General features: G+C 38.2%; 1 protein-coding gene across 2 annotated transcripts in view; it reads left to right on the top strand.

The window, feature by feature from the left end:
• PRKG1 (protein kinase cGMP-dependent 1) overlaps positions 1 to 20,860 on the top strand; it is a 1,324,229-nt gene that overhangs the window by 955,577 nt on the left and 347,792 nt on the right. For both annotated transcript variants that reach the window (XM_065922836.1, XM_065922835.1), the window contains exon 5: positions 6,039 to 6,102. In XM_065922836.1, the coding sequence (XP_065778908.1) occupies positions 6,039 to 6,102 (64 nt within the window). The remainder of the gene's footprint in view (positions 1 to 6,038; positions 6,103 to 20,860) is intronic.

Raw genomic sequence — 20,860 nt, 5'->3', positions numbered from 1 at the left:
CATGCATAGAGGAGCCTGGTGGGTTACAGTCCATGGGGCCGCACAAGGGACTTAACACATTCAGGGCTTACATGCCTTGTAATCCTTTAATCTCCTAATCTTGATGGTCTTCTCTGGTCCCTTTAATTTTGCCTCTGGCGGTTTCCTGGCTGCTTCTCTCTTGATTATTGTTGTTGTCCTGTACAACACTTTGCACCCAATGGACTGCAGCATGCCAGACTTCTCTGTCCTTCACTATCTCTCAGAGCTTGCTCAAACTCATGTCCACTGAGTCAGTGATGCCATCCAACTATCTCATCCTCTGTTGCCCCCTTCTTCTCTTGCCTTCAATCTTCCCCAGCATCAGGGTCTTTTCCAGTGAGTCAACTCTTCTAGTCAGGTGACCATGTGTTAGAGTTTTACCTTCAGTATTAGAGCTTCAATCCTTCTAATGAATATCCAGGGTTGATTCCCTTTAGGATTGACTGGTTGGATCTCCTTGCTGACCAAAGGACTCTCAAGAATCTTCTTCAGCACCACAGTTTGAAAGCATCAATTCATCAGTGATCAGCCTTCTTTATGGTCCAAATCTCACATTCATACATGATTACTGGAAAAATCATAGATGGACCTTTGTCAGCAAAGTAATGTCTCTGCTTTTTAATATGCGGTCTAGGTTGATCATAGCTTTTCTTTCAAGGAGCAAGTGTCTTTTAATTTTATGGCTACAGTTACCATCTGCAGTGATTTTGGAGCCCAAGAAAATAAAGTCTCTCACTGCTTCCATTTTCCCCCCATCTATTTGCCATGAAGTGATGGCGCTGGATGCCATGATCTTAGTTTTTTGAATGTTGAGTTTTAGGCCAGCCTTTTCACTCTTCTCTTTCACTTTAATCAAGAGGCTCTTTCGTTCCTCTTTGCTTTCTGCCATTAGGGTGCTATCATCTCTGTATCTGAAATTGTTGATATTTCTCACAGCAATCTGGATTACACTTTATGATTCTTCTAGTCCAGCATTTTGCATGATATACTCTGCATAGAAGTTAAATAAGCAGGGTGACAATATATAGCCTTGACTTACTGCTTTTCCAATTTTGAACCAGTCCATTGTTCCATGTCTGGTTCTAACTGTTGCTTCTTGACCTTCATACAGACTTTTCAGGAGGCAAGTAAGGTCATCTGGTATTCTCATCTCATTGAGAATTTTCTACAGTTTGTTGTGATCCACACAGTCAAAGGCTTTGATGTAGTTAATGAAACAGAACTAGTTGTTCTTATCAAATTCCATTGCTTTTCTATGCTCCAATGATTGTTGGCAATTTGATCTCTTGTTCCTCCGACCTTTCTAAACCCAGTTTGTACATCTGGAAGTTCTCAGTTCATGTACTGCTGAAGCCTAGTTTGAAGGATTTTCAGCATAACCTTGCTAGCATATGAAATGAGCACAATTGTGCAATAGTTAGAATACTCTTTGGCATTGCTCTTTTTTGGGGTTGGAATGAAAACTGACCTTTTCCAGTCCTGGGGGTCACTGCTGAGTTTTTCAAATTTGCTGGCATATTGAGTGCAGCACTTTCACAGCATCACCTTTTAGGATTTGAAATAGCTCAGCTGAAATCCCATCACCTCCACTAGCTTTGTTTATAGTAATGCTTCCAAAGGTCCACTTGACTTCGCATTCTAGGATATCTGGCTCTAGGTGAGTGACTACACCATCATGGTTATCCAGGTCATTAAGATTTTTTTTGTATAGTTCTGTATTTTCTTGCCACCTCTTCCTAATCTCTTCTGCCCTTATTAGGTACTTGCTATTTTTCTCCTTTATTGTGCCTATCTCTACATGAAATATTCCCTTGACATCTCCAATTTACGTGAAGAGCAACTGTTAGAAACTGCCCTTTGGAACTCAGGAAAGGTCATGAGTTTTGTCTACAGGAAACAGAGACAAAAAAAGACCTCCATGCCGTGGAGCTCCATAGGGCCCCACTCAGTTTCAATAGGTCTTCCATCTGAAACGTTATTTGATGTGAAAAGTTATCCCAGCTATGTAGTTCAGCACCACTTGTGTTTATTACCAAGTATTCATATGCAATCTTCTTTAAGGATTGGTTGATTCTGATGTCAAATGAATAGCAGCCAAATAGCTAGTCCCGCCATGATTGATTAATCCATTTATAAGGCAAAAGTGCAATTCTGTGGACAAGGTTTTCACCCATCTTTGTGTTTGCAGCAAAATCTTTAATTCAGCAAAGTACGGTGTCTTTGAAAAGACGCAGTACAATGATTTCTTTTACTGGCTTCTCCAGCAGTCATTCAGCAAAGTCAGCTCTCCAAGACTTGACTTTTTGACCTTCTGTTGTGTGACTTCTCCAGTCAATGCAGTGTGGTAACTCATTGTCAGGTGCTTTACTTACTTCTTCATTTGCACTTTGAAAAGGTGTACCAAACAATTTTAAGCTAAAAACTCCATCATGTTTGCATTGGCAGTTTGTTTCCTTTTCTTTAACTTTTGAATGATGGGGCACAAAATGATATCATAAGTAACATAGTAGTATTTTTTAATTGTTCTTATTTTTAGATTTGTATGCTCAAATATTTGGGATGGAATTTCATGAAACCTACAATTTGCTTTCAGATTATCATAAAAAATATCTAGAAACCTATTTATCAATATGTATATAAAGTTAGATGGATTGAAGGCAGATAAAGATGCCACAGTATTAACAGTTGCTAATCTAGGTGGTGGGGATACAGGTGATTCTTGAGTTCTTCTTTCAGCATTTTCATTTATTTGACATGTTTCATAGTAAAAAGTTCGTTAATAAATGAAGTCACTGAATCAGAGGTTATTCATATTATTGCTTCACTTCTAAATCATTAAAAGATTATGGCATGGTTTTAAAAATTACACGAGGTATTTTAAAATAGCTTTATTGTGAAGTGTGCGCTGCTGTGCTGTTCTTAGTCACTCAGTTGTGTCTGAGTCTTTGCGACCCCATGCACTGTAGCCCACCAGGCTCCTCTGTCCATGGGGATTCTCCAGGCAAGAATACTGGAGTGGGTTGCAGTGCCCTTCTCGTCCAGGGGATCTTCCCAACCCAGGGATCGAACCCAGGTCTCCCTCATTGCAGGCATATTCTTTATCATCTGAGACACCAGGGAAGCCTGCTGTGAGGTGGGTAGCTCAACAAGTCATCAGCGTGATAGTCATTCAGATAAAAATGTTCATCCTTTTTCTTTTTTATCTGTACTGTGTTGTGACCTCTAGCAGAGCCTCAAGATCCCAGTTATTTTAGCTATAAAAGGGATGACTATAACAATGGTTCTTTGATAAGTCTATTTATTTTCTGTTAATTGATTTCCATTTTGTTAGATCTGAAAGTGCTTAAATTGTTACCAAAAATTCTTTAGAGTGTTTCTTCTTTAAAATCATCCTTAATTTTTATTGGTAATAAATGGCACTGAATGTTTTGAAGCATTTAAAATTGTAAAAGATCATGTATATGTGTGTGTGTGTGTGTGTGTGTGTGTGTGTGTGTAAACATATGTGCATGCTCAGTCACTTTAGTTGTGTCTGACTCTTTGTGACTCTGTGGACTGTAGCCCACCAGGCTCCTGTGTCTGTGGGATTCTCCAGGCAAGAATGCTAGAGCGGGTTGCCATGCCCTCCTCCAGAGGATCTTCCCCCACCCAGGGATCAAGCCCACGTCTCCTGTTTTTCCTGCATTGTAGTGGGATTCTTTACCACTGAACCACCAGGGAAACCCGTATGTGTATATATGTACATACACACACACACACACATACACACACACACAATGGAATATTATTGTATGATATAAAATAATACATTATAAGGAAATTCAGCTATTTTGTTTTCTACAACATGGATGAACCTTGAGGGCATTATGCTAGATAGAGAGAGAAAAATACTTCATGGCATCACCTATATGTGGAATCTAAATGAAAAACTCGTAAGAACATAGAATAGAGCAGTAGTTGTCAGGGGCTGAGAAGTAGGGGGAGTAGATTACAGAGTTTCAGCTTCTAACCATAGTTGATAGTACTATATTGTATAACTGCAATTTACAAAAAGAGTAGAACTTGTCAGTTTGCAAAATACATAAGAATAAATATATGAGGTGACAAATGTGTTAATTAACTAGGTTAACTGGATGAGAAGAATTGTTTCACTATGTTCACTTTAAATATCTTACATTTTTTGTCAATTATACCTAAATAAAGCTGAATTTTTTAAAACTAAGTAAAATTGTAAAAAATAATTTATTAAAATGCCCTCCTAAAACTTAATGTTTTTGTTTTCTTTAGTGGGTTACATAGTCATGAAAATATTTTTTTTCCTTATGACTAAGAATGCTCATGAAAATGGAAATATTGTAGAGTGGCTTGACATAGACTTAGCACAGAAGTATTAGAGCTCTCTAAAGAAGGCAGCCAATTATAATAAAATGAGAAAAACTCAGTTGTAGTTTGTGTTTTTCATAAATACCCACTGGGATAGAAATATTTTAATTATTCTTACATCTCAGAAGAAACTGAAATATATAACTCATTAAAAGAACACGGAAGGACTAGATTTTTCAACCTGCATAACTCATGGAAACAGCTTCCACTGTCATCCTCTCTTTCTCTGATATGTTTCATCCAGCTGCTGAAATAGACTGCCTTCTGGAAATTAAAACCCACGTGGCTCAGACCATAGCAGTAAATCTGGTGGAACAGATGGTCCTGGATGAATTGTTTTACCTCTGCATAAAACCTTAGGATTTTATCAATAGGCTTTACACTAAGTAATGGGAATCAGAGTGACAAATTAACAGTAAAACTTTCATGCTTATATCCAAACACCATGTTCTGGCTTCTTACATTTTATTTTTCTAATCAAGCCAAACCATTGTACATTAGCAACAAACCTAAGATAAGTCTCATCCAACTCATCTAACTCATTTAAATATGTTTGTTCTGTAGCAGTTTACCTAAAGATTGAATTTATCTAAAGATCAGTCTTTAATCAAATACCTTATATACAAATGTATATTCACTCATTTATAGTCTTTTTCTCTACTCAAGATTGAAATAGGGTTACATGAGAATTTAGTTCCGCATCCCAGTTAGATTTTCTAGTGGAGTGGATTTTCAAGAATTTTATGTTAATGTGTTTTTTTTCCTTTTAAAGCTGCTACCATTATCCATAGAAAATAAGTTTCATTTATTTGTGTATTCAACATAATTCAATATTTCCTTGCTGGTCTGTGAGTTTCCCTAATAAGAAGCTGAGAAGACATTTTTCAGCATCTACTATGAATCTGGACATTTTTTCTCCATCCTGTCTGATCTGATCCCTATAAATGTCCTGGGAAGCATTTGTACATCCATATTTTCATAACTTTATTCAACACATGTTCTTGAGTTGTTGTTAACAAATCACTAAAAATATAGGAACTGAGCAAAATAGATACAGTTCTTATTTTTGTGGCCTTTGATTTTGGCAGTGAGGATGGCCAGAAGCAAATATCTGACTAATTATCTAATTACAATTGCAGGAAGGGATAAAAGGGATCATAATAGGAAGACCTTATCTAGCTGGGGAGAGATTGGTGAAAGTGGGAAACGTCCAGTGTCATTGAATGCCTGCTTATGGTGCTGAATGTGTTGTCAACCGAGCTGTGTCTTAGAAGATGGGTAGCAGTTGGCCTGTTGAGAGGGAAGGCAGAGTGTGTATATGTAGTGGGGGGGCTCCTGGAGAGGGTGATGGAACTGGAAGGAATCTGGTGACAGCAGGCTGATAAGGGAGAGAGCGGTTTTCTCCCCATTGTAACCGAGGCATTCAAGGTCACACAGGGAAATCTAAGTGAAGTTTGAACTCAGTTCTTTCCCCTGTCAGTCATCAGATTATACTTAAGTTATTGCTATTATCTTCATCTGCAAATTATTAATTATGAAATCTTTTTGCGTGTTCATTCAGATATATTGCTATTTTATTTATAAAAGTGAGCTGCAGTACATGCCTTCAGCATCATCTCTGTTTTGTTTTTCAGCGTTCCAACATTCCAGAGCCTTCCTGAAGAGATCCTCAGTAAGCTTGCTGACGTCCTTGAAGAGGTAATTGTTTTTAGTCCTTGAACTTTTTGAGATGGGACTCAACCCATCACAGCTGTGCAATAAGTCACAAACTGCAGAGACCTTTTACAAGTTACAAACTGCAGAGACCTTTTTTGAGCACTGGGGTGAGATATATATTTGGCTTCAAATAAAAGCAACTCAGCATGTCTGGCATTTATACACAATTAGAAGTGTGCAAGTCAACTTAACTATAGTAAAAGCAAATTTTTTCACTGTGGCAAACATTTTGTTACTTTGATTTCCAAGAATGGGAGATGGCATATATATCTCTTACTTCAATTGGTGATAAGCAATAAGTAGTCACTGCTACTCTGAAGATATAAATTAGCAAATTTATAACATGAATTAGAAGGTTGGGCACATATTTTTTAGCATATGAGTATTTTATGCATGTAATTGCATGTGTGAATGTGAAAGTGTCACTGTTACTTCTTTTTCTCTGTACCTATAAAGCACAGGAAATATTGAAGCAGGAGAAAGACAGGAGGTTTACACAAGTAGTGTCCTGAGTGAACACAAGAGGATAGGGTCCCTGGTGCCTACAGAAACAAGGAAGGCACAATACCTAGACAATTGTGCAGGTAGAGAGGTTGATGGAGTGGCTGGCTCTGTGGCTTATCTCTTCTGACATCTATTTTCTCAGTGATCTAGAAAGCAAGACAATCAGCTATGGGGCAGATGTTTGAGAGGTTTGAAGACAGAAGAGAAGGTATGAGAAAAATAGAAGAGGAAATGGACTAGGAAGGCATAGTATGATTGCCAACCATCATTCAGGCACTATTTGATATTACCAATCCCAAATCTCAATTAAACAGGAAAAAGAGTTCATCCAGGATGTATGATAAGACAGATAGATCAAACTCCACTCTGTTGTACAAAAGGATGGAAGAATCTTTAAAGCACTGGAGTGAGTTAGTGGAAAAGTATTCCAGTAGGACTGTTACCACAGAGTTGGTTCTTGTCTCATTGCAGAAAGAATAAAGAAATGAGATGGAAGTCAAAAAGGAAAAGTGAAGATTTATTAAGCTCTCAAGGGGAGAGCTGGGACCCAGGTGGGCAGTTGCCCTGAGTTTCTTTGGCAAGTTGGTTATATGAGGTGTGAAAATAAATGGACAGAATATTCATGGAGGAGAGAGGAGTTTGGGGTTATCTATTTCCTGATTTTCATCCTAGCTCTACCTTCCAGGGTAGGAAGGATTTTTGTCCTTATTTAGTCCTTGAGAAAGACATTCCTGAGCTGTAAAACATATCATCAGCCTGGAAGAAGATGTGTATCTCAAAACAGGCAAATTGAGAATTTACAGTTGAAAATTTTCTAAAATAAAAGCCCCAAGAAAAGGGAGATCAGGAGCCTAATAGTGTCAGAGAGAAGCCTATCTAAAGTTTAGTCAAAGTGAGGGGACTGTTCAGTCTTGCTTACCAGCCCATTTGCTCATGTGTGCTTTTTCAGCCCCATTTGTTTTCCTAGATTCAAGTCCCAAGTAGATAGAGAATGGGATTTAACCAGGACTGGTATTTTGCCAGGAAAAACTGAGTGGTTGAAAGAGGGAAAGGGGGTTGAAGATGCATGTGAGGGAAGGATAATATAGACTGCTCCTGGAATTTCGACTGGACAAGAAGAAGAGGGACGCTAAAAGGAACAAGGGTCAGTGAGTGACTGGGACCAATGGATTTTAGTCCCAGGAGGCTGAAGAATTGTTGGAGTTGTGCTATCATAGAGATAAACCAGAAAGATACTGAAAAAGTTTTTGTGTCTAGGTACTCACACTACTCCATAACTCAGTCAGTAAAAAATCTGCCTGAAATGCAGGAGACATGAGATCGATTCCTAGGTCGGGAAGATCCCCTGGAGAAGGAAATGGCAATTCAGTCCAGTATTCTTGCTTGGAAAATCCCATGGACAGAGGAGCCTGGCGGGCTAGAGTCCATGGTGTCACAAGAGTCGGACACGACTGAGCGACTAAACCACCACCACTCACAATACCAGTATTTATATGATACACAGAATTTCAAAGGTTTATGTCCACAAATTCTTAAGAGTCTTTTATCAGAGTGAGCTCTCGTAGGCTTTGCTGTTCTCTCTCATCTTATATGGGAACACCAAGTAAAACAGAAGTAACGTTTGGTTCCTATGTTAAAATATAAAAGATCCATGAGAAAAAAATTACTGGCTGCCTTTCTTTCTGAATGTGCCAACCACTGTACTTGCAACCTCTGTAAATGAAAAGCTGCTTTCCCCAGTTCTTTTCCTGGTTGAATACACTGAAGAACTCTCTGACCTTTTTCTTTTTCTTTTTTTCTAAACAAAATGAAATATAGTGCAAAATCACTGGCCCCAATCAAGCATGTCCAAAATAAAATAAAATAAAACCCCATGAAATTCTTTAATCATTTTCATTCTTTTCCACAGCTGTGGAAGCATTTGCTATGTTTTGCAAAACAATAGCCATAGCTCTATAAATAATTTTGACCAAAGAAATATTTTAGTATTTTATGTCTGATTTTCTCATCAGAAGATGCCTTTATTTATGTTATACAAACCACAGTACAGTCTACAGCAGAACTGCGTGAAAATAGAAACAGATGATTAAATGCCCACACATTTACTCTGAAGACATACAAATGAAGTAAACAGCCAAAAATGAAGTTAGACGTATGAATATACTACCCAATACACAAAAGTGTTCAAGTTGAATAAACAAGCACAATGAGAAATTAGATTAAATTATGTATCAGATAGAGTGAAGAAAATTTGGAAGAACAAAACAATACCAGTGTCACATAACATTAAAGGAAAATATGCTTGCAGAGCTGTTTTTCTTCCTACAACATCTACAAGAAAATGAAAGAAAAAAGAAAGCCAGTATAATCATTGTGTTTAACAAAGAAGCTTATAGCCTTGTTAAAACGAATATTTATGGAACATCTGTCACGTCCCAGTAAATGTTCCAAATTCTGGGATTCAGGGCCTTGTCCACCCAAAGCATATGTTCAGTGGAAGGTACAGATGAGACGTAAGGAAATAGCATCAAAATAGCATCGAGTGAGAAGGCTACTCTGTATTGAGTTAGGGAGGGAAGACTTCTCCGGTCTCGAGCTGAAATCTAAAAGCAGATGCAGGATGCCCTGTGTACAGGGCAGAGAGGAGAGCATAATGTCCTAAACTAGGAATGAGTTTGCTGTTGTTAAGGCATAGGGAAAAAAAAAAAATACCGTGAAATGAGATGAGGTTAAAGAAAATAGCCAAGGCCGGGTGGCAGGGGACTTTGCTGATTGTGATAAGGAGTTATGATAAGGTTTTTAAGTGCAATGGGAAGATTTTGAGGGTTCTAAGCCATAAAATGACATGATTTGGGTTGTGTTTAAATGATAGCTCTCTGTGAGAAGAATGGATTATAGAGGGACAGATCAATTATTTAGAAAAAATAGCCCCAGATGAGGGTAGATGTTTGTATGTGGATGTACTTTCTTATTGACTGTTTCATTCCATTCATTATGAGACAAAACTTCCAGCACGAGGAGAACATTTTTAAAGAATAGGGGCAGGGTACACAAGGACTGAGAGTTAACCCAAAAAAGGAAACAAACATAATGAAAGAGGAATAGACATAGTGTTATTGGTTAAGTGATTTAGGAGGGTATTTGTGACTAGAGGACAAATACGTGATGTTTGGGGCATCCTACTCTAAAATTGAAAAAGAAACCAATACATGAGTAATTTCTGCCGTTGCCCACCCACCCCCCCACTTACCTCTTCCATAATTTCTAGTGTAGATGTACCCATTTATCTGTTCTTCCTTATGAGATTGCAAACCGGGAACAAATATCCTTATTCTTAGTGTTGTAATTTAGTGTCCCTTTCTTTGTTTCCTTTATATCACATAGTACAAGTATTTTCTTTATTGAATCTCTCATGACTTTCTCAGGAACATAGGAAAATTTTCTCTAGTTCCTTTGAAAAGTTGTGTTTATGCATAGATATCAAGAGGTTCTTGGTCAAAGGTCTATCCAGATCAAGAGCAACAATTCCATCATTTTCTTAGGTTGTGTTTTGCAAGACAAGTTGAAGTAATTAATTGATTCTCTAATTATTCACCTTCATTGTCACCATAGTATGTTCTTCTCATCTCATATCTGACTTAAAGTAAGTCTTAATAATGAGTGGAGATCATTTTAAGAGCTTCAGATTTGTTTTGCTAAAGAAGTTAGTTTATAGTTTGTAAAATAAATTATAGGAGAATTTTTAGGCACATGTAGGGAATAACAAGATTTGACTTTGTAAACTAGTTTCATTAACTTCTATACTATTCTGTATAATACAGTGAAAACTATGTTGAATTCATTCACATTGAATGAATTAGTCAAATACTGGAATCTAGTCTGAAAGCCTAGAAAGTTCTTATGGGTAAATGAAAAGAGCTGTGAAATTATAAATAGGATCTAGTCTTTTTTTCTTACTATAGCAACCTAACACTTTCCTTCTTTCTTTATGTACACATAATTAGTCTCTGTAGATGAATTACATTTTTCAGATGGATGGAACAACCTGTAGCTAATCTCCACCTGAGAAATAGCTTTCTTCAGTTGCTACTTACCCAAACACAATGGAGGAAAGTCTGTAAATAACTCAGTGTATAATAAATATCCGCATATTAGAACTGTGCTGAGATCTTTAAAGGAAACAACAAATAAAAACAATTTCTTATAGAGAGGAGGAGCAGAGATTAACCTGATATCATGTTACAAAGAAGCTTGAAAATTAATTTGGGAAGGAGTTAGGCTTTCACCAATAAGGGTGAAAATGCTTAAATAACTCAAGTAAAACCATATTTTATTGAAGACATTAGATTGAATAATCAAGTTAAGCCAACAAATTCGCTTTTTACCACTGGTATAGCTCATTCTTTCTTTGTAAATAGCAGTGGGACATGGGTCCTATATTTAAGTCTCCTGATTTTTAAATAGAAAATAAAACATGTGAGAATCACTTCTTTGGTTACATTGAAATCTGTTTCACATCCAGTTCTCTCATGAAACACTGGATTCGGTTGTCTTAGAATGAGAAATACTTTTGCTTCACCAGCTTTTTAAGAGCTCTCTACCTTTGGGTCTGCAGCTTTATGTGATTATATCTTAGATACATTTGAGTCTAAATAATGGATTGTTCTGGTTTGTGTCCTTATACAGGGCATTTATTTATGTTTTCAGTTTGGGGATATTTATACTGTTATGGCCCTGACAAGATCTTGAACAAATAATACTCCTCCAAGTTTTTGAAATATCAGAGAGGACATGATGAGAAAAATAGAAACAGAAAAGAGGCAAGGAGAGCAAATGTTTTTCTTTTTTTTCATCTTCCCATTGCTCGAGGATACACTGAAGAGCAAATACTGGATCACAGTCCAGGGATCATTATTGGAAAGGAGGCTAGTGTCACACAAGGTACCCCATGGCTGACTCAGTCTGCATCGTTTCAGCTGGGCGACTGTTGCTTGAGTCACCATGTCATGTTGACATCTTCTCAGATCCCTTTGCATTCTCTCCAGTTGTGAGTAATACAAGGGATAAGTACTACACTTGATGAGTTATTGGAATGCTCTGAAGCTTTCTCTTTTTATCATTCTGAACAGGTCTAGACTCTTTGGAAAGAAACTAGTGCAGTAGACAGAAACATTATTAATTCTCTTCGAAATCTATTGTTGTGACTAAACTTTTTGATTCTTGCTATTCAGAGCCAAGTTGGAGGGAATTTTAAGTACCCATTCTTTTCTAGTTGCTTTGGCCTGAAGGACTCTGAATTTGGACAATTAGATCTACTTGGTTCCTTTTGATTCTTTTTGGGTCTTCGCATCTACAGGGCAAACGAGTGCTTCTAAAGGAGGAAGAAGTAGAAGGGTGTATGTTTGTATTTTTGTGGCAGGGTGAGAGATTAAAAAGTAAAGACAGACTTTCAGTTCATATGAATATCTGCCAGTCTTATTCTATTATAGATGTAAATGTAATGGGGGAATATATTTGCAAATTATAAATGTGATAAGGTAGTTGTATTAGTCAGAGTTCTCCAGAGAAAACAGAGCCAGTAAGATGTGCATGTGTAGAAAGAGAGATTTATTTTAAAGAATTGGCTCCTGAATTATGGATGCTGGCCATTTCAAAACCTGCAGAATGAGCTGGAAGGCCATGGAAAAGCTAATGTTGCAGTTCAAGTTCAATGCCATCTGCTGGCAGAATTCCTTCTTGCTTGGGGAATGTCAGTCTTTGTTCTGTTAAGGTCTTCATTTGATTGAATGAGGCCCACACACATTATGGACAGTAATCCAGTTTAACATTTAAATCAATGAGTTTTGAGTAATCTAGTCTCAAAGTCCACTTGCTGAAATGTTAATCTTATAACACATACAAAAAAAAATTCAGAATAATGTTTGATCAAATATCTGAGCACTATGACCCAGCTAAGTTGACACAGTATTATCATAAGACTTATATCTAGAATATATAAAGAATACTTACAACTTGATAATAAAATGATAAATAGTTCAATTTAAAAATGAGTGAATTTTAAAAGTTATAGATAAAAATGTGTGAATAGGTATTTTTCAAAAGGAGATATACAAAAATCCAATAAGTACATGTTTCTTATTAGCAATCATCAAGGAAACAAAAATAAGAACCATAATTATGCACCACTTCATACCCTCTAGGGTGGCTAGAATTAAAAAGACAATGACAAATCTTGGTGAGGATGTAGAGAAATTGTAACTCCCATATGTTGCTTGTGGGATTGTAAAATGGTGCAACTTCTTTGAAAAATGGTCTAGAACTTTATCTGTTAAGCGTTTATATAATTCCTTCTCACCCTGAAGTTTCTACCTCTTCAAATTACATATTTTGTTCATTTGTATAATCTATACCATACCTACAAAATATTCAGTTTTCATTTTTATTCAACTCCTCACTTGAGTTGAACCAGTAGCCCTATACCTGACAAAGACCCAAAGTATCTAAACAGGTTGGAAAAATGGATGGACTCCACTAAATTTAGGTAACAGAGGAGAATATAGTTTGCACATGATTAAAAAGAAAAAAAAAAATACAGAAAGATGGAACAGAAGGCTAGACTAGTGGAGACAGGGCAGAATGTAGGCAATATTGCTGGAAACAGGGGAAGAAAACAATTGAAATAACATAAATTTTCCCTGGAGAAGACTTTGGGGGAAGGTATTGGATTCCTTTTTAACTTAGTGGACGCAACTTTCTGTGTTCAAAGGATGGGGAACTCCATCTCTAAAAGTAGCCTGGATGAAGGGTTTAACCCATCGCTGATGAAGAGGGATAAAGCAGTATCTGCCTCTTGTAGTACTATAGGTCTTAAATTGTATAATTATTGTAAAATTATTTGCATGCAAGCATCATTTAAGATGTCCATCATCAGTGCTTACCAACCCCTTTCACATGTTGTCACATAATGGAAAATGTTAATCCTACACACATATTGAGGTTAACAAATAAAACTCCTTATGCCTGAAGGTTACTGGTCAGGGATTTTGACTGTCCCTGGGCTGTCCATCTGAATGGCTGAGGAGGCATTTTGTAATGTCTGGAGACATCTGTGCTGGTTATAATACTGAGTGAGGTTAACAGAAGGCTGCCACTGGCTTCTAATGGGTAGGAGCCACAGTGCTACTGTTGCAGGAAGGGGGACCCCTTCCAGGGCCCGAAACTGGGCTCTTGTCTAATACCTGGAAATGAATTGCCCAAGGAGACACGTGCTGACAAAGTAAGAGATTTTTGGGAAAGGGCACCCAGGTGATGAGCAGTAGGGTCAGGGAACCCAGGAGAACAGTTCTGCCACGTGGCTCGCAGTCTTGGGATTTATGGTGATGGGATTAGTTTCCGGGCTGTCTAGCCAATCATTCTGACTCAGAGTCCTTCCTGGTGATGCACACCTTGTTCAGCTGAGATGGATGCCAGAGAGAAGGATTCTGGGAGGTGATCGGACAGGTGGTGTCTCCTTTTGACCTTTCTGGAACTCTTTTGGTTGGTGGAGGTTTGTTAGTTCCCTGTTCCTTACCAGGACCTCCTGTCATAAAACAACTCATGCAAATGGTTCCTATGGTGCCTGGCCAGGGTGGGCAGTTTCAATCAGTGTGCTTCCCCTAACACTACTAAACATTCTACAATGCATAGGACAGCTTTGCAACAATTCATCCAGTCCCAGATGTCAGCAGTGCTGAGTCTGGGAAATTCTCCTGTAGAGTAAATATAACAGGACTTGGGAAATTCTGCTGAAAGTATGAAGGAAATAAAAGCATATAATATGATCAAGACTGCCAAGAACTGGTGGACTACTTTAGCGAGAGTGGTTAGGAAAGTTTTATCTGAAGAGGTGACTTTGAGTTGACAGCCATGGCAAGCATCACAGATAGCAAAGTATAGTATATAAAGTTAAGTATGAATAGAAATCATATATATTTGAAAAACTACAGTGTAGAAGGAATTAGGATATTGTAAATACTCATGCATTGATTTAGTGTTTGAACAATACTGATTTTTTGGATTCTACCTAACTCTAAGATTCTGTACAATCACATTCTCAACTGAGATCTCTCTAGTTCAGAGCCTCAGTCATTTTCATTTCTACCCCTGTGGGAAGTGTCTTCTCCTTTATCCGCTTGATCTATTTAGCTGTCACTATATGGAAGTGACAGAAATAAGTGCTTGTCCATTGCTTTAAGTTAGTCTCTCGTTTTGTGATGTTTTATCACTTTAGAGTGTAAGTTCTTTAAAGGCTGTTGCTGTTCAGTCACTAAGTCATGTCCAACTCTTTGTGACCCCATGGACTACAGCACCCCAGACTTCCCTGTCCTTCACTGTCTCCAAACATGAGTTTGCTCGAACTCATGTCCATTACATTGGTGATGCCATTCAACCATCTCATCCTCTCTCTAATAAAGGCTAATGATATATTCATAATTTCTTTTCACAGGGTACTTGTAAGCAGTTGAGGGGAGCAACACTAATACCTTCCATTTATTAAGGCTCACTGTGCCAGGCTAAGGGCACCTGTTTAAAACCCTCTGTGGTCACTACTATTATTGTTGACCCTTGAACAACAGCAGGGGTTAGGGACACTGACTCTCCACACAATCAAAACCCCACACTCAAAACTCCTACTGCATAAGTTTACAGTAGGTCCTGGTATCCATAGATTTGGAACCACAGGTTCAACTGACCTTGGATTACTTATAGTACTGGGCAGTCATATTAGTGAAAAAAATCTGCATGTATGTGGACCCCCAAAGTTCAAAGGCATGTTGGTCAAGGGTCAACTGTGCTTTTGCTATTCCTAGTTTATAACTGGGGGAACTGAGGCTCATGTAATATAGCTAATGGGGAAGTAGTTTATTCTATCCAATCTGAAGCTGGAATTGGCACCTTTCATTACTATGCTATATTTCATCTTGAAAATCTGTAGTATAAATGAAGAGGAAAAAAAATCATTTTCCCCCATTACCTATTCTTTTTTCTTTTTTTTTAATGGGAGATGTCTCCTTCTGAAAATGTTTACTTATCTTTTTCTTCCTTTTTCTCCAGGGGAGTAGTTAACTTTTTCCCAGTCAGCATTTTTAATTTGTTATGACAGGAATCCATTTTATGCCTTTAACAAACTTCAAAACTAGGCAGTTTCTAGTCTTTTTATCACCAGGATGTATATGTTTTACATTATGCTGTCTGTAATTCATCAAAATGTATGTGCTCTCCAAATAGGAAACCAGTCTGTAACAAGTCAGCTTTCTAGAAAACATTCATCAGTTCAGTTCAGTCTCTCAGTCCTGTCCAACTTTTTGCGAACCTGTGAAACACAGCAAACCAGGCCTCCCTGTCCATCACCAACTCCCGGAGTTCACCCAGACTCATGTCCATTGAGTCGGTGATGCCATCCAACCATCTCATCCTCTGTCATCCCCTTCTCCTCCTGCGTAACAATCCCTCCCAGCATCAGGGTCTTTTCCAATGAGTCAGCTCTTCACATCAGGTTGCCAAAGTATTGGAGTTTCAAGTTCAACATCAGTCCTTCCAATGAACACCCAGTACTGATCTCTTTTTGGATGGACTGGTTGGATCTCCTTGCAGTCCAAGGGACTCTCAAGAGTCTTCTCCAACACCACAGTTCAAAAGCATCAATTTTTCGGCACTCAGCTTACTTTATAGTCCAACTCTCACATCCATACATGACCTCTGGAAAAACCATAGCCTTGAGTAGACAGACCTTTGTTGACAAAGTAATGTCTCTGCTTTTTAATATGCTGTCTAGGTTGGTCATAACTTTCCTTCCAAGGAGTAAGCATCTTTTAATTTCATGGCTGCAGTCACCATCTGCAGTGATTTTGGAGCCCAAGAAAATAAAGTCAGCCATTGATTCCACTGTTTCCCCATCTATTTGCCATGAAGTGATGGGACCGGATGCCATGATCTTAGTTTTCTGAATGTTGAGCATTAAGCCAACTTTTCACTCTCCTCTTTCACTTTCATCAAGAGGCTCTTTAGTTCTTCTTCACTTTCTGCCATAAGGGTGGTGTCACCTGCATATCTGAGGTTATTGATATTTCTCCCAACAATCTTGATTCCAGCTTGTGCTTCTTCCAGCCCAGTGTTTCTCGTGATGTACTCTGCATATAAGTTAAATAAGCAGGGGTGACAATATACAGCCTTGACATACTCTTTTTCCTATTTGGAGCCAGTCTGTTCCATGTCCAGTTCTAACTGTTGCTTCCTAACATGCATACAGGTTTCTCAGGAGACAGGTCAGGTGGTCTGGTATTGCCATCTCTTTCAGAATTTTCCAGTTTATTGTGATCCACACAATCAAAGGCTTTGGCATAGTCAATAAAGCAGAGTAGATGTTTTTCTGGAACTCTCTTGCTTTTTTGATGATCCAACAGATATTAGCAATTTGATCTCTGGTTCCTCTGCCTTTTCTAAAACCAGCTTGAATATCTGGAAGTTCACGGTTCATGTATTGCTGAAGCCTATCTTAGAGAATTGTGAGCATTACTTTAATGGCGTGTGAGATGAGTGCAACTGTGCAGTAGTTTGAGCATTCTTTGGCATTGCCTTTTTCTGGGATTGGAATGAAAACTGACCTTTTCCAGTCCTGTGGCCACTGATGAGTTTTCCAAATTTGTCAGCATATTGAGTGCAGCACTTTCACAGCATCATCTTTTAGGATTTGAAATAGCTCAATTGGAATTCCATCACCTCCACTACTAGAGTAGTGATGCTTCCTAAGACCCACTTAACTTCACATTCCAGGATGTCTGGCTCTAGGTGAGTGATCACACCATCGTGTTTATCTGGGTCATGAAAATCTTTTTTGTATAGTTCTTCTGTGTATTCTTGCCACCTCTTCTTAATATATTCTACTTCTGTTAGGTCCGTACCATTTCTGTCGTTTATTGAGCCCATCTTTGCGTGAAATATTCCTTTAGTATCTCTAATTTTCTTGAAGAGTTCTCTAGTTTTTCCCATCCTATTGTTTTCCTCTATTTCTTTGTATTGATTGCTGAGGAAGGCTTTCTTATCTCTCCTTGCTATTCTTTGGAACTCTGCATTCAGATGCTTATATCTTTCCTTTTCTCCTTTGCTTTTCACAGCTATTTGTAAGTCCTCCTCAAACAGGCATTTTGCCTTTTTGCATTTCTTTTTCTTGGGGTTGGTCTTGATCCCTGTCTCTTGTACAATGTCACAAGCCTCTATCCATAGTTTATTAGGCACTCTGTCTAGAGAGAACTTGTAATGGTTGTCACATAATAATATATAAGCGTGCTTGATATTTGTGATTTTCTCCCCTTTCGGGGGTTTGTAAACAAATAGTCAATTTGTGTGAAGTATGAATAAGTGGCTCATCTTTAACATAAGCATGAGATCCTATTTACAGAATGCTAATTGGTAGTATTGGAGCAGATCATGTTAAACCTTGAATTCCTTTCACAGAGCAGAGTCGCAAACCTTGGGTCTGAATTCTGTGAATTGCTCCAGTTAAAAGAAAGTATGACCTGATATTTTCAGCTTTTTCTTTTTTAATCGAGGCTTCTTTGTAGCTACTAAAAAACTAGTTTAGGGGCTTGTACACAGTTGGCATCTGAGACATAAATAATTGATAAAGAGAAGCCACTTACTTGTGCTTACAGTAGGAAGCTAAAGATAAGAAAAACAGTTGGACTTTCAGTTTTTGCCACAAAATACAAAACTTGTCTGGCTTGGAGAGAGCTATCAAACAGCTTAGGGAGGAAGTAAATTGGGTGTTAAGTTCCAGGTCTCCCAAAGGCCTCTGGCTGTAGGTTCTCCTGGAAATCCATTACAAGGTAACCTACCATTTCCCTGAAGAGAAGGAGTCATGCAGTTTCTCAGGCCAATAGCTACAAGGCTGCTTCCTAGTAGATAATGCTCTGGACCAAGGCAGAGAGCATTTCAGGCATGAGTGTTCATCAGAAGTCAGTCAATATCAATAAGGAAGAAACTGTGACCAGCTAAGGCTGTAGTGAGAATGCATCTGTATGGAAAAATCCTGTGTGTCTCATGGCCTCTGTGTTTTCTTAATCACTACGATATGTTATCAGTGAGCTTCTCTTAGCTCTCTGGGAAGAGTTGCCATTTATTTATTTTACTTACAATGGAAAATTATTATTTTAATAAAAGTAGCATGCTTTGTTTTGTAAATAGACTTGCAGTGCAACACCATTCTGCCAGTTCTCTTTGCTTTGTATGACTTGTGCAAATTACTTTACGTTTCCAGAAATCATTCATTATTGTGAGCATGAGAGCAGCTGAGCTGTCCCTGACTCCTCTTTTCTCTTGCAAAGATATTCTTTAAGATCAAGTCTTTCTTTTTTAGAAGCTTGCCCTAAGGCAGCTTTATCATTTTGTTTGTTGTTTCCTTAATTCTTTCATAGTTTGTGCTTCAAAATCATATGCTTGCTCCTATATTGCCTGGAACTTGTCTTTTTTCCCCACAGTTTTCTCTAAATGCCTTAAGGATAGGATGTGTCTCAGCTGATATCCCATTTCCAGCTGAGCAAGGATTTGCCCGACATTTACTGCATAACCAATAAGTATTTTCTGAATGAATAGTCTAAGTTGGTTTTCAGTAAATATGTGCTATGTGAGTGACTCAGTGAATGAACCAAAACTGTTCTGTTTTATGTTTGGATGCTCTCACACACATCCAGACTGCAAATGTGTCAAGGATCAGAGGCATGTGCTCTGAAATATAAGAATTCTTAAGTATTATCTGATGATCCAGGCTTCTCTGGTTGCTCAGTCGTAAAGAGTTTGCCTGCCACTGCAGGAGACGTGGGTTCAGTCTCTGGGTCAGGAAGATCGCCTGGAGAAGGAAATGGCAATCCATTCTAGTATTCTTGCCTGGGAAGTCCCATGGACAGAGGAGCCTGGCGGGCTACAGTCCCTGGGGGTCGCAAGAGTCGGATACGACTTAGCAACTAAGTAGCAACAACCTGATGATAAGAGAAGGTAGATAGAAGATTCCCAGGGACCCAAAATGAAGGTCGACTATAGAGAGAAGTTGTGGGGCACCAAAGGCTTACAAGATTATGGAACAGGAATAAGACATTGTTCTGTCAGCTCTCTGGGTTCCCTTATTCATTCAGGGAGATATAACAAAAGCCAAACTTTTGGAAGGATATCTCCTTCCGAAGGAAGGGGAACACTCTTATAAACATTCCAATATAGTGTCCTTAGGCAGAGAGCTGAGCTATTGTACATTATTACTTGACAGAAAGGGGATAAGTCCTCTAGAAATCATCTTCCCAATTGCCTTCAATTGAAGTTCAGTACTTGTTTTTGGCAGTCCCCAATCTAAAGTTTTACAGTGTACATATCTGTTCTGTCTTTTTACTTAGCTTCTCATCTAAAGAATAGAGATGGTTACCTGACACATGTGTATTGTTATTGTTTAGTTGCTAAGTCATGTGTGACTCTTTTGTGACCCCACGGGCTATAGGCCGTGAGGCTCCTCTGTCCATGGGATTTCCCAGGCAAGAATCCTGGAGTGGGTTGTCATTTCCTTCTCTAGGGGATCTTTCCATTACACATATATAATATAACAAAATAACCAACCCCTTTTGTAATTGTCCCTCAGATTTTGGATGTTCTGTTCTATTTTTTCATTCATTTCTTTCTCTTTATATTTCCGTTTTGGAAGTTTCTATTCACATGTTTTTCAAACAGACTGATTTTTGTCTTGGTCATGTCCAGTCTACTGATGGATCATAAGAAGCATTCTTCATTTCAGTTACAAGGTTTTTATTTTCTAGCATTTCCTTCTGATTCTTCCACAGAATTGCTACCTTTCTGCTTACATTACCCATCTGCAGTAGTATGTTGTCCATTTTTTCTGTAAGAACCCTTAGCATATTATTCACTGTTATTTTAAATTTCCTGTCTGATAATTTCAGAATTCCTGCCATATCTGAGTTTGATTCTGAGGCTTACTTTGTCTTTTCAAATTGTGTTTCTGGCTTTTAGCATTCCTTTCAGCTTTTTGGTTGAGAGTAAGACATGATGTATTGGGTAACAGGAACCAAGTAGATAGACATTTCATGAGAAATTTTGTGTTTATCTGGCTAAGAGTTGGATTTTGTTTACAGTTTGCTGTCATGGTGGTGTTAAAGGCTATAATTTCCTCTAGTGTTTTTGTATCCTCTTAGCTTTAGGTCTT

The sequence above is a fragment of the Muntiacus reevesi genome, chromosome 2 (assembly GCF_963930625.1).
Source record: "Muntiacus reevesi chromosome 2, mMunRee1.1, whole genome shotgun sequence".
NCBI classification, from domain to species: domain Eukaryota; kingdom Metazoa; phylum Chordata; class Mammalia; order Artiodactyla; family Cervidae; genus Muntiacus; species Muntiacus reevesi.
The sequence above is the reverse complement of the archived record's forward strand: the minus strand, read 5'-3'. Positions and strand labels throughout refer to the sequence as shown.